This window comes from Oncorhynchus keta, chromosome 18 (genome assembly GCF_023373465.1).
Source record: "Oncorhynchus keta strain PuntledgeMale-10-30-2019 chromosome 18, Oket_V2, whole genome shotgun sequence".
NCBI classification, from domain to species: Eukaryota; Metazoa; Chordata; class Actinopteri; order Salmoniformes; family Salmonidae; genus Oncorhynchus; species Oncorhynchus keta.
Genome location: NC_068438.1, coordinates 30,981,785 through 30,999,033, shown reverse-complemented (window position 1 = coordinate 30,999,033; position 17,249 = coordinate 30,981,785). Strand labels below are relative to the sequence as shown.

Below are 17,249 nucleotides of genomic sequence, written 5' to 3'. Positions count from 1 at the left end.
TGCTAGATACGGCTCCAGTTTGAGATATTACAATTTTATACCTGTGTGAAAATGTGGATGGGGTTTAGTCTAATTACATGTATGACCACCATATGATGAAAACAACTAATCTAATCATGTAAAAAGTATATAAATTCTTCTTCATGGGATTGACCCATCAAACAGACATCTACTACATTCCAAACCAACATACCTAGAGAATAGTATTGATCACAAATGTGGTGGGAACAATATATGGAGGGAATCACAAATGTTAGCTTCTAAATGTTACTGGCTCTAAGTTACTCCTCATAATGGAATTCATCTAGTTGGGAGCAGAAATCACTGGGACTCCAGTTAACTGTCCCAAGTATCCTCTATAACTCCGGCATCCTCTATAACGCCGGCATCCTCTATAACGCCGGCATCCTCTATAACGCCGGCATCCTCTATAACGCCGGCATCCTCTATAACGCCGGCCTCCTCTATAACGCCGGCCTCCTCTATAACGCCGGCCTCCTCTATAACGCCGGCCTCCTCTATAACGCAGAGGGTTAAGGTTAGGGTCATGTTTACAGAGCACCAGAGATTTCTTTTGATCTAACACAATACATAAAAGCTGAACTTGAGCCTTGATTGTACTGTAGTATAAGTGTCCCCAAGAGCACTGCACATCCCTGATGACTGTACTTTACATTTGAGTCATTTACCAGACGCTCTTATCCAGAGCAACTAGGGTGAAGCGCCTTGCTAAAGGGAACGTCAACCAATTTTTCACCTAATCGACTAGGGGTTCGAACCAGCGACCTTTCAGTTACTGGCACAGCGCTCTTAACCGCTAGGATACCTGCCGCTTCTATGACCTCACAATGTCCCTCTGACATCAACACCCCTGTATCTCTGTGATGTCACAAAATGTCTTTATGTCAACACCTCTGTGACAAACATATCTCCCAAAGCTGTCATCATGTTTCTAACATGACATAGTAAGCATATCTGTGACATATTTCTCAGTGACATCATCCTGTCTGTGTGAACTCACCACCATCATCCTATACATGAAGTGTACATGACGTAAACAACCAGAAACACATTGCTAGAAATATAAATATTATACACTCGGTGATCAAACCTGGAATGGGATTACAATTGAAAAAAAATTGGAACTCCCATGTCATGTTCAGTTTTACCTTAAGGCAACCTACCACAAGTCTAACCTGCCACAAATTAGCCAAATATTTACCAGTTTAAGGACGCCACGTAACTTGAGCCGTAATGAAGCAAATCCCCCGAATTGTAAACTTACAAAAACATTTATTTATTTTAAATGCACAGCACATCTGCTCTCTAGACCACATTTAGTGCATTTCAGTGCAGTGGAGAAGCTTCTTGGGCTCTGGAAACAAAACAGAGCGGGAGAGTGACAGAGAAACTAGAAGCAAGTCGATAGTGTTGAAAGTATTCATGGGTGACTGTTAAGTGAAAAATGCAGCTATGCTACAGAGCAGAGTGTGTATGTGCGTACGTGTGAGAAGAGTCGTGAACAGTTTGAAGGTTGAAGAACGCTTGGGGCGTCCTGCTCTCTTAAGGTCTTAGAGGAAACGCTAGCAGCTTCTAATTTGACCCACAAACTCAGTGAGAAGACAGTGTAAAACATCAGCGTGCACAGGAACTAGTGCTACATTGACTTTTATACAGTACCATTTCAGTACCTAAGTGCCTGTCTAAATAGAGCAAAAGCAGAACAAAAACCTCTTGTTCAAAACTGTACACTGTTTTTCATTATACGCAAATTCATCTTTACTTATCACAAAGGCAACAATAGAGTATGGGGTCTTGGTTATCAGGACTAGAAGTGATATCTGCACAGAAAATTGACAAGAGATGTTTTAGGTGTGTCTGAGGTGAAGTTGGACAATGTCTGGGGGAGAACAGCTGTGCCTACGGCTCGGCAAGGGTTGTCATGCCGACGGCTCGAGCGTCAATCGGGCACGTACAGCCATGCCGGCTACTGACTCTTCCATCTCCTCCTCCGAGACAAACAAGTGAGTTTAAGGCCAACTAGTGAAGAGAGAACAAGAGAGGGGGAAAGAGAAGGCCTAGCGAGAAAGAGAGAAACTGACCTCATGATCATTGAGGGATATACAGAGGTAAGTAACACTGCATCTCATACTGTACACACTATGCATATATAAAAGCAGTGTCGTAATTAATGGTTAGTATTTGCAATATTTCAAATGTAGAAAGTTGAAGTCACCAGCCAATAGGAGAGCCCTGTGTGTCTGTTGGGCAGGGCATTGTGGATGATGGGTGTTAGCAGTCCAATGTTACAGTGCAAGAGGAATGTGACCCACTTTGTCAAAGAAACCTGACAGAAGTCTAACATACGTCAACACAAACACTGCTCCTTCCACACACACACACACACACACCTTGGAGGTCCACTAAATGGGTACACATTGGAAGTTAGACCTGAGACACATTTGAGACTTCTGTCGTACAAAACTGACACCAAATCAAGCGAAGGGTTACCAACACCAGTACCCACCCATTTACACAGCACACACGTATCTTCATCCAAACGTTCAGTGGGATGTGAGAGAACAGAAGCAGCCAGACAGAGAAGAGGAGCCAGAAGGATGAGACAAAGGAGTTGTCATTGCAACAGAGGTCCCAAGGACAGAGACACCTGTCAGTAGTGCAGAGGACAGAGTTTGGGGGCCGATCAGGGGCAGGGGTTAATCAACGTGGGGAAAAGCCTGTTGCTATGCTACAGCCAACCACTTGCGTCATGTCCCATATCTGTTGAAAGAAAGAGCCAATCAGAGAGTCAGTAAAGTCAGATGAAAAACAGATGTATGAATATGGAAAGATTACATTAATACGCAAAGAAAGTGGATACACATGGATGCACGTCCCAATGGTGAAATGTAAACAACAGACACCTTGTAATGTTTGGAGACAAGGCAGAGCTAATGTAGTTAGCAATCTCTTCTACACTATTTTGCTAACTGTAAATAATTTTAGCTGGCTAGCTAATAATCTTGGCTAACTTTGGGGCGAAATAATTAACTTACTTACTGCGATGCCGTCTCCAAAATTGCAAGATGTCTCTATTAATGTTTACTTTTTGACATTCTAGAACATTTTCACTTTCCAAGCATATTTCAAAAATGTAATAGTATTGAGTTTAATCCCCAATGACCAGGGACTGTCTATCTGACCAGTGATTGGGCTAATAGTATGTCTGACCTTGATGACACGGTCGCTGCCACAGGTCACCATCAGGCCTCTGGAAGGGTCCATGTCCATAAAGGCTATGTTGTGCTTCCCCTCATGGAACGTTGCTAACGCTGTGCGACTGGAAGATGAGACAACGTGGTACGTGAGGACAACAAGTAGCAAGGCATAAGGGGGTTGGATGAAGACAAAAGTAAATCTGAGTCACACATTTTTATTAATCTCCGTTACAGAATTATTATATTGACAGTACATTTGAGTCAATTAGCTGACACTGTTACCCAGAGCGACTTAGTTGGCATGTTTTTATTACTCACTCCTCGTCCTTGACGGTGTCGTAGCAGGTGTCACACACGCGCACCTGGAACTCAAAGCCCATCACAGGGTATGTAGTGCGCTTGGAACTACACTTCCCACACACCGCCTTGCCACACTTCCTGCAGTGGTGCTGAACCAGGAAACACGAGGGTTAGCCAAGGGTCAAAGAATATGGACTGATCACTCCTAGTTCCTGTATTTCTACCATTAGTATTATACAGTTACAAGGCAATTCTTACAACAGTAATGGCTATGTAGTATAGTCTCTATACAAGGCTCTGGACTATACCAGAGGCTGCCTGCTCTCTCACCTGCCGAAGACCAATCGTCTTCGAGTCCCACATCTGTTTGACATTCCAGAAGAAAGGCTGCTCACACTTCTGACACGAGTCACTGTCTAACCACTGAGGAGCCTGTAGAGAGTCAAGCAGGAACAGAGAGAGAGAGCTGCTACTTTGTAGCAGTATTGAACATTCAACACCAGGGGGCAGTAGGGAGTTGGTGATGCTCCGTAACCAAGGAGATTGGGAGTTCAGCAGCCTCTAAGGCAGAGGTGGGCAAACTACGGCATGTTTTTTGTTCTATTTTTTGGGGCCTGAAAGTTTGCCCACCCTTACTCTAAGGAGAGTAGAAGGTGAAGAGGTATTGAGATGTATTCCTGGTTACTGACATACTGTACCTACCTCTTCTCTGGGAGTGTCCATGTTCCACACTGTGACACCTCCATCTGCAGAACAGGACACCAGCTGTCTGGTCAGCTGCAGGTAGCGCACCGCCTGCACTCGTTCACTGGAGACGGGGAGGAGAGAGGAAGAGAGAGAGAAGGAATAACATAGAAAATATTCAGAGTGATCTTCCAAAGAATCCCAGACAGCTGACTCGTTCACTGTATTAACATAATGACAGAACTTCAGAGGAACTCCACTGACTTGGTCTGATAGCTACGCCATCTGAGGAGTCCACAGAACATAAAACACTATGTGGTGAACAGCTCCCTGTGACAGCTGGTGCTAACCTACAGAGCCCTGCTACTGACAAGCATATGAACTGGATGACACACTCCCTCCTTCTTACTGGTGGCCCTGGAGCAGTAGTGTTCGTCCCTTGCGGCCCCCGATGTCCCACATGATGACACTGTGGTCCGACGCTCCTGAGAACAAAAGCCTCTGAACAGGATCCCACCACAGAGCTCCAATACTACCTGAGAAATGGGGGGGATGACAAAAGGACAATAGGAAGTGAGAAATGGGGGAGGGGGGTGTGAACAGGAAGTTATGACACAACAGACTGGTGGTTGGTAGTGTGACTGCTTGGTATGGGAACTGCTTGGTATGGGAACTGCTTGGCACCCAACAGCAAGGTGCTACAGAGGGTACATCACTGGGGCCGAGATCCCTGCCATCCAGGACCTCTATACCAGGAGGTGTCAGTGGAAAGCCATAAAAAAAAATTGTCAGACTCCAGCCGCCCAAGTTTACTGTTCTCTCTGCTACTGCACAGCAAGCGGTACCTACGCACCATGTCTGGAACCAACAGGACCCAGAACATCCCAGCCTCTACCTCCAAGCCATAAGACTGCTAAATAGTTACTCCGGGTAGCTATTAATATCTGCATTTACCCTTTGACTCTTTTGAGTCACATACACTACTGCTATGTAAAGGATAATCAACGATGTGTTCAATGGAAAGTAATGAACGATATGGAATGTGTGTTAACATGCGCTAGCAGAGTAGAACTTACCTTCCGCAGAGTTGCATTAGTTACCGTTGAACACATAGCCCCTCGTTGATTATTCGGCCTCAAAACATAGAACATGTAAAAATTAACTATGGCGATTGAATTCTACCGTGAGTTATACGGAAATAATGCATGCTCTAGAATGCCCTTCAAGCCAATCCGAAATGAGTATTCAACAACGCCATGGTATGTTTATTATAAACTGGGTGGTTTGAGCCTAAATGCTGATTGGCCGAGATCCATGGTATATCAGACCGTATACCACAGGTAAGATAAAACATTTATTTTTTCCTGTTCTAATTACGTTGGTAACCAGTTTATAATGGCAGTAAGGCACCTCGTGGGTTTGTGGTATATGGCCAATATACCACGACTAAGGCCTGTATACAGGCACTCCGCACTGCGTCATGCATAAGAACAGCCTTCAGCTGTGGTATATTGTTCATATACCACACCCCCTCGGGACTTACTGCTTAATTATCTATCCTGTTGCCTTGTCACTTTATCCATACCTATATGTACAGTGCCCTTCACTAATACTGGCACCCTTGGTAAATATGAGCAAATGGGCTGTGAAAAAAATGATTTAATTCCAAATTCACAAAAATCAAAGCTTTAAAGTAAAATATCAGAAAATGGCACCCCTTCATTCAATACTTTGTGCAACCTCCCTTTGCCAAGATAACTCTGAGTCTTCTCCTATAATAATGCATGAGGTTGGAGAACACATGGCAAGGGATCGCAGAACATTCCTCCATACAGAATATCTCCAGATCCCGAGGTCCATGCTTGTGGACTCTCCTCTTCAGCTCATCTCACAGGTTTTCTATGGGGTTTAGGTCAGGGGACTGGGATGGCCATGGCAAAACCTTGGTTCTGTGGTCAGTTAACCATATTTGTGTTTATTTTGAGGAGTGCTTTGGATCATTGTCCTGCTGGATGTTCCAACCACAGCCCAGTTTAAGCTTCCTAGCAGAGGCAGTGAGGTTTGATTTAAAGAAAAATAGCTCCACAAAGATCCACCACCATACTTCACAGTGGGGATGAGGTACTTTTCTGCATGGCTATCTTTCTGTCTACGACAAACCCACCTCTGGTGTTTGTTTCCAAAAAGCTCTATTGTGGTCTAATCTGACAATATAACCCAGTCCCATTGAAAGTTCCAGTAACATTTGGCAAACTGTAGGCGCTGGAGTTTGTTGTTTGATGACAGCAAGAGCTTTTTTATGGCAACCCCCCCAAAAAACTTGTGGTTATGTTAGTGGCATCTGATCGTGGTTTTGGAGACTTTCTGACACCAACACCCAACTAACATCTGCAATTCTCTAGCTGTGATCCTTGGAGATGTTTTGGTCACTCAAACCATCCTCCTCACTGTGGTTGGGGTCAATATAGACACATGTTCTCTTCCAGGCCGACTGTTAACATCTCCTGCTGCTTTAAACTTCTTAAATTATTGCCGATACTGGAAATGGGCATTTTCAACAGTTGAGCTATTTTCTTATAGCCATTTCCTGATTTGTGCAGCTCAACAACATTTTGTCGCACATCCTTACTGTATTCTCGGGTCTTTCCCATAGTGATGAATGACTATTGGATCTTGGCCTGTGTGACACCTCATATTTATACCCCAGTGAAACAGGAAGTCATGACTTACCACAATTGTGTTCCTAATCCCTCAGGTGAATTTAAGAACGGAAAATATGAATGGGAATATACTTCAGTTAGATTTTACAATAATTTCTAGGGGTGCCAATAATTGTAGTACACATATGAAATATTTATTTCACATGCATTTTTTTCCAATCATTTTACTACAATTAAAAGGTTTGATTTTTTGTGAATATATTTAATGAAAGACCAAGAGGATAAACGGCAGACATTTTATTCACAGCCCATTTCGCTTATATTTACCAAGGGTGCCAATATTAGTGGAGGGCACTGTGTGACCAAAAGTATGTGGACATCTGCTCGTCAAATATCTCATTCCAAAATCATAGGCATTAATATGGAATTGGTCCCCCCTTTGCTGCTATAACAACCTCCACTCTTCTGGGAAGGCTTTCCACTAGATGTTGGAACATTGCTTCATTTAGCCACAAGAGCATTAGTGAGGTTGGGCACCGATTTGGGCGATTAAGTCTGGCTCGCAATCGGCATTCCAATTAATCCCAAAGGTGTTCGATGGGGTTAAAGTCAGGGCTTTGGGCAGGCCAGTCAAGTTCATCCACCATTTCTGTATGGATCTTGCTTTGTGCACAGGGGCATTGTCATGCTGAAACAGGAAAGGGCCTTCCCAAACTGTTGCAAGAATCATCTAGAATAGGGCTGCCCAACCCTCTTCCTGGAGATCTACTCTCCTGCAACTTTTCAGTCCAACCCTAATTTAGCATATCTGATTCAGCTTGTTAAGGTCTTGTTAAGCAGCTAATTAGTAGAATCAGGTGTGTTAAATTAGGGTTGGACTGAAAACCAACAGGACGGTAGAGCTCCAGGAAAACGGTTGGGCAGCCCTGATCTAGAATGTCACTGATGCTGTAGCATTAAGGATTTCCCTTCACTGGAACTAAGGGGCCCGAAACATTAAAAACAGCCCCAGACCATTATTCCTCCACCAAACTTTACAGTTGGCACTATGCATTGAGGCAAGTAGCGTTCTCCTGGCATTCGCCAAACCCAGATTCATCCATTGGAATGCCAGATGACATCACTCCAAAGAACACATTTCCACTGCTCCAGAGTCCAATGGCGACGAACTTTACACTACTCGGACACTGCGCATGGTGATCTTAGGCTTGTGTGCGGCTGCTCGGCCATGAAAACCAATTTCATGAAGCTCCTGACAAACAGTTATTGTGCAGACGTTGCTTCCAGAGACAGTTCTAAACTCGGTAGTGAGTGTTGCAACAGAGGACAGATGATTTTTACGTGCTACGCACTTCAGCACTTGGCGGTCCTGTTCTGTGAGAATGTGTGGCCTACCACTTCGAGGCTGAGCCGTTGCTGCTCAAAGACATTTCCACTTCACAATAACAGCACTTACAGTTGATCAGGGAAGCTCTAGCAGGGCAGAAATTGAACAAACTGACTTGTTGGGAAGGTGGCATCCTATGACGGTGCCACGTTGAATGTCACTGACCTCTTCAGTAAAGCCATTCTACTGCCAGTGTCTGTCTATGGAGATCGCATGGCTATTCTATTATTTCTCTTTTTTTTTCTCTCTGCATTGTTGGGAAGGGCCCATGGGTAAGTATTTCACTGTTAGTCTACACTTGTTAAGAACTCTTTTTATTTTTTAAAATATTTTTTATATATATTGACTTTCAAGACCGGACAACGTCGAATAGTAACATTGATTTTTAGGAAGAATGCTACAAAACAAAGCCCAGAGAAGTTCTGGAGTTGGAAAACGTGAGCAATGTGAACATGATGGTTTTTGGGTTTGTTCGAAGGTGGCATCCTATGACGGTGCCACGTTGAATGTCACTGACCTCTTCAGTAAAGCCTATTGGCTATTCTATTATTTCTCTTTTTTTCTCTCTGCATTGTTGGGAAGGGCCCATGGGTAAGTATTTCACTGTTAGTCTACACTTGTTGTTCACGAAGCACGTGACACATAAAATTGTATTGGATTTTAGAAGGTTGGGGTGAATCACAGGGAAATGATTAGAGAAACCACAGGCAACCAGAGTGAGAGAAAATCACAACACTGAAAAACTGTTACCACACTGCATGACGGTACAGTATAGCGCCATACAATCTGCTACCAACATTTCCTCTTTTTAAAATGATTGCCAGTTGGCATTTGAGCAGTTTGCAGTGTCCGTTTCCATATTGTGCATAGGCAGATGCACAGTATACGTGGGTCTATGTGTGTGTAGCACAGGAGGCTGCTGAGGGGAGGATGGCTCATAATAATGGCTGGAACAGAGCGAGTGGAATGGCATCAAACACAATCCACTATCCCGCGCCAGTCAGTCCTCCAATTAAGGTGCCACCAACCTCCTGTGATGTATAGGTTTACCTTCGTGGCCCTTCAGTGTGGTCACAGTGGAGTAGGTCTGTCTCTCCAGTTTCAGCAGGGTGATCTGTCCTGAGTGGTCCCCTATAAAGACATGCTGGGTGTCATTGTCATACCTAGACACAGAGTCAAGGAAGATACAGAGGAAGGGCACATAGGACAGACAGGAAGTGACCTTTGCCCCAAGAAGTAATTCTTATGAATATGAACATCACAATGCAAACGGACACCTGTCCAGCTCTCTCACACACACAGCGAGAAGGATACTGTAGACAGGAGGCCCAGGAGTCGAAGTAGTGGCGCCCCAGCATACTGCCGCTCTGGGTGCACATCCAGCTCACACTCTTGTCGTGTCCGGTGCTCACCACCCACTCGCTCTCCAGAGAAAACACCATGTCTGACACACGGTTCTGATGGGCTAGACACACACACAGACAGCACACACAAATGGGTTAAATACATACACGCACAAATGTTTTAGTCATTCTACATTCAACTTTCTGCAAGAGGTATGAGCGAGTTAAATGATTGATAGTAATTTAATGGAGCTTTTCTGTTCTGGGGTCATTTTCTCTGCTGAAAGAGAACTGCTGGAAACTTCCAGTGACATCTGTTTTTGTTGGCATCTAATGCTTAAAACTCAAGTTTCCAAAAGAAGGGATTTTCCAGTGATGAGAGTAAAGTCCAGGCTGCATGGCTAGGCTGTTAGTCACAGATATAATATTCACTGAGCTTGGGGGAAGGGGACTGTAATAACCTAATAATAATTAGCCAATATGTGGTGATGGATCATCAAGCTATGATTGCTTGGACAATGATGACTTTCTCCTCTTAGACTGTGGGTCTGGGTCTGTGTGTGCGTGCGTGCGTGCGTGCGTGCGTGTGTGCATGCATGTGTTCTAAGCAGCAATGACATCAGCCTCTATTTCCTGTTTGAGTCCACATAGGGACATTTGCCCAGAGGCATGCAGATGATTTCTTATGGGACTGGGCGAGGATGCAGAACACAGCCCAGTAGACACACACATCTAATACACACTAAAGAGAAATTATCACTGAAATAGCAGATCATTGTACCATTACTGATACACAAGACTCCATTACACTAGAGATCATGTCTAACATCACCAAAGCTTTTTTGTTGTCATTTGCTTTGTAAAGGCAGGAAACCTCCTCTCAGATCTCACCAGGATACGTCTTCACGTGGTTCATCTTGTTGAAATCTTCAGACAGAAGGAATTCCTGGTAGGACCACCAAACAAGAATAAACATCTACTACCAGTACCACTCTTAATCTATGTAACTTCATACTTGTAGCTTGATTCTCATTCAAAGCAGGGAAACATTGGAAAAAGGGTCCGTGTGAACAAGAATTGTATGTTATGAGTCCAGTCAAACATAGCCAGACTAGAGTTTAAGCATGGGGTCATCTTTAAGGCTTTAGCTCACTCACCACAATGGCCCCGTTGTCCTGCCCTATGAAGATGCGCCTGCTATCGTGGTGGTACGACATACAGGAGCACGGCGCTAGTACAGAGAAGAAAAATATGCATTGAAAAACAATTATGTATGGCCAATGTTTTGTTTCAGTAGTATACGCTTTAGCATCTACTGGATGTGTCAACTAAAGCCTACTTGTAAATCGGTTGTGGTACTTACAGGAGACCGTGTGGTAGATACTGGGCCAGTACTGTCCACTGTCTCTCTTCAGCCATACCCGGATAGTTCTGGACATAGGACACAGGAAATGTCATATTCAAACTTCAAGCACCCTCTTGGTACCGTTCCTGCAGGTGCAGCATGATACTCTCAAATGTGAATAGGGATTACAGTACTAGAACTTGGGCTACTTGGGAGGAAAAGGTCTGTATAAAAACATCAGGTCATCTATTGCAACAATTTTATAACACCATGAAATTCTCAAGCCACAAGATCATTGTGACCCGTGACACAAAAGGAGAGTACAGTGCCATTACGACAGTCCAGTCATGAGATATAAAATAAAGAATACTGAACCAACATCTCATACTATTTGATTCTCCCTTCCTCAAACACTTTCCTTATCTCTTCAACCATGAGAAGCTAATCCTATTGTTGACAGGGAAAGGTATAGCTCCAGAGCTTTCAATTGTCTCTATACCTTTTGCTCGGGATATTGCTACTCAATGTACAATTGACCAAGCATGACCTCCACCTTTTTATTTCACCTTTATTTAACCAGATAGGCCAGTTGAGAACAAGTTGAGAGAAAGTTCTCATTTACAACTGCGACCTGGCCAAGATAAAGCAAAGCAGTGCGACACAAACAACAACACAGAGTTACACATGGAATTAACAAGCATAGAGTCAATAACACAATAGAAAAAAGAACGTATATATACAGTGTGTGCAAATGGCGTGAGGTGATAAGGCAATAAATAAGCCATAGTAGCGAAGTAATTATAATTTAGCAAATTAACACTGGAGTGATAGATAAGCAGATGGTGATGTGCAAGTAGAAATACTGGTCTGCAAAAGAGCATAAAAGTAAATAAAACAATATGGGGATGAGGTAGGTAGATTGGGTGGGCTATTTGTAGATTGGCTATGTACAGCTGCAGCTGTTCAGATAGCTGATGCTTAAAGTTAGTGAAGGAAATATAAGTCTCCAGCAATTGCAATTTGTTCCAGTCAATGGCAGCAGAGAACTGGAAGGAAAGGCGGCCAAAGGGGGTGTTGGTTTTGGGGATGACCAGTGAGATATACCTGCTGGAGTGCGTGCTACAAGTGAGTGTTGCTATGGTGACCAGTGAGCTGAGATAAGAGAGAGCTTTACCTAGCATAGACTTATAGATGACCTGGAGCCAGTGGGTCTGGCAACGAATATGTAGCAAGGGCCAGCTGACTAGAGCATACAGGTCGCAGTGGTGGGTGGTATAAGGGGCTTTGGTGACAAAACAGATGGCAGTGTGATAGACTGCATCCAATTTGCTGAGTAGAGTGTTGGAGGCTATTTTGTAAATGACGCCGCCGAAATTGAGGATCGGTAGGATAGTCAGTTTTACGAGGGTATATTTGGCAGCATGAGTGAAGGAGGCTTTGTTGCGAAATAAGAAGCCGATTCTAGATTTAATTTTGGATTGGAGATGTTTAAATTTGAGTCAAGAAGGAGAGTTTACAGTCTAGCCAGACACCTAGGTATTTGTAGTTTTCCACATATTCTAAGTCAGAAACATCCAGAGTAGTGATGCTAATCGGGCAGGCAGCGAACGGTTGAAAAGCATGCATTTCATTTTACTAGCATTTAAGAGCAGTTGGAGGATATGGAAGGAGTGTTGTATGGCATTGAAGCTCGTTTGGAGGTTAGTTAACACAGTGTCCAAAGAAGGGGCCAGATCTATACAGAATGGTGTTGTCTGCATAGAGGTGGATCAGGGAATCACCAGCAGCAAGAGCGACATCACTAATATATACAGAGAAAAGAGTCAGCCCGAGAATTGAACCCTGTGGTACCCCCGTAGAGGCTGCCAGAGGTCCGGACAACAGGCCCTCCGATTTGACACACTGAACTGTCTGAGAAGTAGTTGGTGAACCAGACGGGGTAGTCATTTGAGAAACCAAGGCTGTTGAGTCTGCCGATAAGAATGTGGTGATTGACAAGGTCGAAAGCATTGGCCTGGTCGATGAAGACGGCTGCACAGTACTGTCTTTTATCGATGGCAGTTACGATATCTTTTAGTACCTTCAGCGTGGCTGAGGTGCACCCGTGACCAGCTCAAAAACCGGATTGCACAGCGGAGAAGGTACAGTGGGATTCAAAATGGTCAGTGATCTGTTTATTGACATTAATTTGCTCTGATCTAGGCCTGGTGCCCTAAAGTTGACCAGAAGAGATGGCCACCCGCTCCAGAGAAGTGTCCATGCCACTCACTCTTCCTCACCATTTATGTATTACTTTTTGGAGGAAGGTGTTTAGGCTTACATCTCTCTTTTGTGTCTAAATAGAGTGGTTATGGGTCAGAGGGTGACAAAATGGCTCTAAACAAAACCATTTTCAACTGCAATTGGGGTTGAGGTGGCAGTAACACTTGTCAATTGATTCACAGTGCATACCCCTAATTTAAAGTCTCAAATAATGGTGACCATTGGGTTGGGTATGTAGTAGTAATATTTTTGACGAGATAATCGTATTGTTTTGACAATATCACAATATTATTTTTGTGCTAGTTTGCTCCAGTATTGTTCCTTCATAGCTTGTTCTACCTCTTTAAATAGGGAGCCCATTGGTTTTCAGCACTTATTTCCTTTGGCCGACTTTTAATTTTCAAAACACATTTTCTCATGGCTCACCTCATCCCTCTGCAGCAGACATATATATGGTGAACAATATGTTTGGAAAATCAAATCGCAATAAAATCAAAGTATCTAATCGCAATTTTATGCCCCGAGGATATGCATTCTATACTTATTAGCTAGCGAACTCGCTAAATCAATAAAGAAACACTATTTGCTATAGCTAACACCTACGAAAGCTGTAAACTGTTTAGGCAGTTGCCTCTTGGAGCGAAGTTGATTCGTCCCGCAACAAGCCATTGTTTACAGCAATAATGTATATAAACTCCTGAAAGCGATCGGTCGGCCATATTGGCACTCCCCAGAAGGAGCATGCCTCCATTGGAATGAATGGCATTCTAGTATTTCATTTGAATGTTTTGGAAAAAAATGACATGCATTTAAGTAATTTTTGACTCCTTCAAGGTAGGGGTGGTATACAGAAGACAGCCCTATTTGGTAAAAGACCAAGTCCATATTATGACAAGAACAGCTCAAATAAGCAAAGAGAAACAACAGTCTGTCATTACTTTAAGACAAGGAGGTCAGTTCATCTGGAAAATGTCAAGACCTTTGAAAGTTTCTTCAAGTGCAGTCACAAAAACCATGAAGCGCTGATGAAGAAAGCGGCTCTCATGAGGACCGCCACGGGAAATGAAGACCCAGAGTTACTTCTGCTGCAGAGGATAAGTTCATTAGAGCTGAATGTGTAGGTGTGTCCAAATATTTGACTAGTACTAATGCACACACGCTTTATTTTGTTTCATTTTTGCTAGCTTGTCTAACTATCTTAGCTGGCATGCCTGCTGGCAAGGGTTGGTAGACTTTAGAAAAGCAAGAAATTAATTACTAAATGTACTGAATAAGGCTCCCATCGCTTTCAATCCTTTACACAGATTTTAGCAGAGATGCCGAGAAGCATATTTAGTTTCTTTAAAAAAATAACCACCAGTCAAGGAGGATACAGACAGCTCAAGAGGTATGCTTAGATTTGGAGAACAATAAACATTTTTTACATTGAATTAGGTAAAATGATTATGGCTGTAGATTGCAGGAAAAGGCTGTTTCAGGTGTTTGAAAAATGCTAAATTATCCAATTTACGGACAGGGGTATTAGCCACCCTCTGGACCAGCACCCACCCATCCTCACATACTTTGTGCCCCCTCCGTTTTTGGGGTGCATGACGTGGGGACAGTAACATTAGTATTATCAAAAAATGATACTTAAAAAAAGAACATGTTTTGTTTAGCTCACAAAGGTAGCCTTAACGAAATACATTTTGTATAGTTTCCAAAATGTTTTTTACAACTGTGGGGGAGTGCCAAGATGGATCACAGTGGCTTTAGTCATCTAGTGTAAATATAAATCATTGGTTTACAGGCTATTTAGGCAGAGGACAGCAAGCTGTTTGGTCAGTTTGATAATAACCTAGCCACGGAACGTGGCGATGTCCTCAAATTATGTAGACAACGCCACGCACATTTATATAGAGAAATCCGAAAACGTCCCTTGTCCGTCACAAATGTTGAATAAAATTCTATTTAAACTTACTCTGCTAAAGATCCGTGGTGTTGGTCCCTCAATAGATAGAAATTTTAGACAAAATCTTCCACCCGAATGTATTATTAAACAGACTTCAAAAACACAGGTCTGTGTGTGTGTGGTAATCAATGTGTTTTGCTCATGACAGAAGGTACAAGACAAAAGTAAACACATGTAAACCATGCATACTAACCAAAATCTTACACATAGAATTAGAATAATAAAATGGACAGTAACCTAATTATGATGGTCCAAAGGTCAATCATGGTTTGCAAGTGCAGTGATAAGAAAGGTGTAAAACAATGAAATGTTAAGAATTGATCTGCACTGTATCCCAGCTAGCAGTGGATCTGGGCCGATTCCGGCTGATAGTCGGGGCACTCCGCTGAGAGTCAGACTCGGCTGACGTCATGTGGCCCGAGTTTGGGCCGACCTCAGCAGCATTACTTATGGCTAGGATGCGGGAATTGAGCTCCGGACGATTCCGGTGTGAGTACATGGGGCTTAGGCTGATTGTGGCTACTCTCAGGCAGATGATTACACAGGCTGCTTTATACAATTAACATTTCACAATTTATTTTTCCATATTTTCTCATTGTTCCTGTGATTTAAAAAAAGTAATAGCACTCACAGCTTTCCAATAAAAATACATCTGAGAAATGTATGGTCAGTTTACATATATTTTTGAGGCTATTTATACAGAAATCTGTATAAAAGATGTATAAACTGTATTTAAAATTATGACAATATTTTAGGTTGACAAATTATATTACACAATTTCTGATACACCACACCTCACTTATGCCTCAGCTGCCATTCATTCCAATTAGACTGGTTTTTGGATTTCTCCCCGAGGAGGATGGCTTCCATTTTCGACCCATTAATGGAACTTTGAGGGTTTATGACATAGCTATCACAGATAGAGCAATGAGAATATTTCACAAGATGTGTGAATGTGAAGCATCCGGTTGGCGTTTCCACTTACTACCAAATATGGTGATGCAAGGAAGCCCAGTGGCTGAGAGTGGGAAAAGATGGAACGAGACGAATTTTGGCCGAACTGTGTTTTGTAGACTTTACCCTTTGCCAAAGGGTAAAGTCTAAAAAATGCATTGTTTCGCGTGCAAGGGCGAATCGAGTTATTACATATGCGCACTTCAGAGTAAGGCATTCCCTGACGGAAATATGCAAATAAAGACTAAAACGGGCCAATAGGATTTCACTAGCTCGTACTTGGCTCTGCCCACCTCCTTGCTCGTTCTGTCCACTATGATTAATTTGCTCCCATTGGAAAAACAGGCTCTGGTCAATCGTGGGTTAGTTATACAAATCTTTGTAGCTAGCCCCTCTAGTAATTTAATAGGATATCTATGGTCTTAGCGGTGTTAGAAATCTCAACGTCAGTACCGGTGTTGTAAAAAGTCGACAAAACAATACATTCCTGTGGATATTTTGTCAAATATTTCGAGCAGCTAAAGGACCAACATCACGGACAATCGGCAGAGGAAGTTCAAATAATTGTATTCCACATTCCTGCTTGTAGAGAACCATTTCCAGAATCAAACACTGTCATGATGTTCCAGACGGTGTATTTAAAAATTCACCGCCTGGTCCCCAGGCAAATGATGACCTAGTAAGTAGGCTGACAATTGTCAGTCAATTGTCTGGATAACAGTTGGTGCGCTAGCTAATGGGGCGTCAGCCAACCTACCTGTCCTCGCTAACTGTGATCACTCCGTCCTCTTTCGGTATCAAAACTGCAGCATTGACCGCGTCAGAATGTCCTTCGATCTTATTTAGAAGAACGGGTCTTGAGCTTTGAGGCCTCGAATGAATCTCTGCCGCCATGGCTATGTTTTCTTTTTCTTCCAACTCGACAATCAGCTGACAGCTAAAAGGATGAGTAGGATTAACGTAATCTCTAGAATAGCAGCGCAAACCCGTATTTTTATTTTACTATAATATTATGTCGGTTCGTAAACAAACGTTAGAGGTAAATACCGCCAACTACTGTATGGGGTGTGTAGTCAATCACAGTTTACAGATTTAATGAATAGAGAAACTAAATTCTCTTATCTAATCCTGTACCAATAAGAAAA

General features: G+C 42.9%; 1 protein-coding gene across 1 annotated transcript; it reads right to left on the bottom strand.

Annotated features, from left to right (window-relative positions):
• Positions 1–1,271: 1,271 nt before the first annotated feature.
• Positions 1,272–17,062, bottom strand: LOC118397558 (WD repeat and FYVE domain-containing protein 1-like). Its single transcript, XM_035792457.2, has 12 exons — positions 16,862–17,062; positions 10,956–11,023; positions 10,750–10,823; positions 10,484–10,538; positions 9,564–9,714; positions 9,300–9,412; positions 4,612–4,738; positions 4,221–4,326; positions 3,849–3,950; positions 3,537–3,667; positions 3,232–3,340; positions 1,272–2,781 (listed from the first exon to the last, which is right to left on the bottom strand). Exons 1-12 carry the CDS (start codon positions 16,996–16,998, stop codon positions 2,722–2,724), a joined length of 1,233 nt encoding a protein of 410 aa, XP_035648350.1. The 5' UTR covers positions 16,999–17,062; the 3' UTR covers positions 1,272–2,721.
• Between the last annotated feature and the right edge of the window lie 187 nt (positions 17,063–17,249).

Coding starts and splice junctions, on each gene's coding strand:
- LOC118397558 (XM_035792457.2), bottom strand. CDS start 16,998: ATGGCGGCAGAGATTCATTCGAGGCCTCAAAGCTCAAGACCCGTTCTT. Junction 10,539..10,749: donor AGGACAACGGGGCCATTGTG/GTGAGTGAGCTA, acceptor TGGTCCTACCAG/GAATTCCTTCTGTCTGAAGA. Junction 9,715..10,483: donor CCACGTGAAGACGTATCCTG/GTGAGATCTGAG, acceptor GTGTGTGTCTAG/CCCATCAGAACCGTGTGTCA.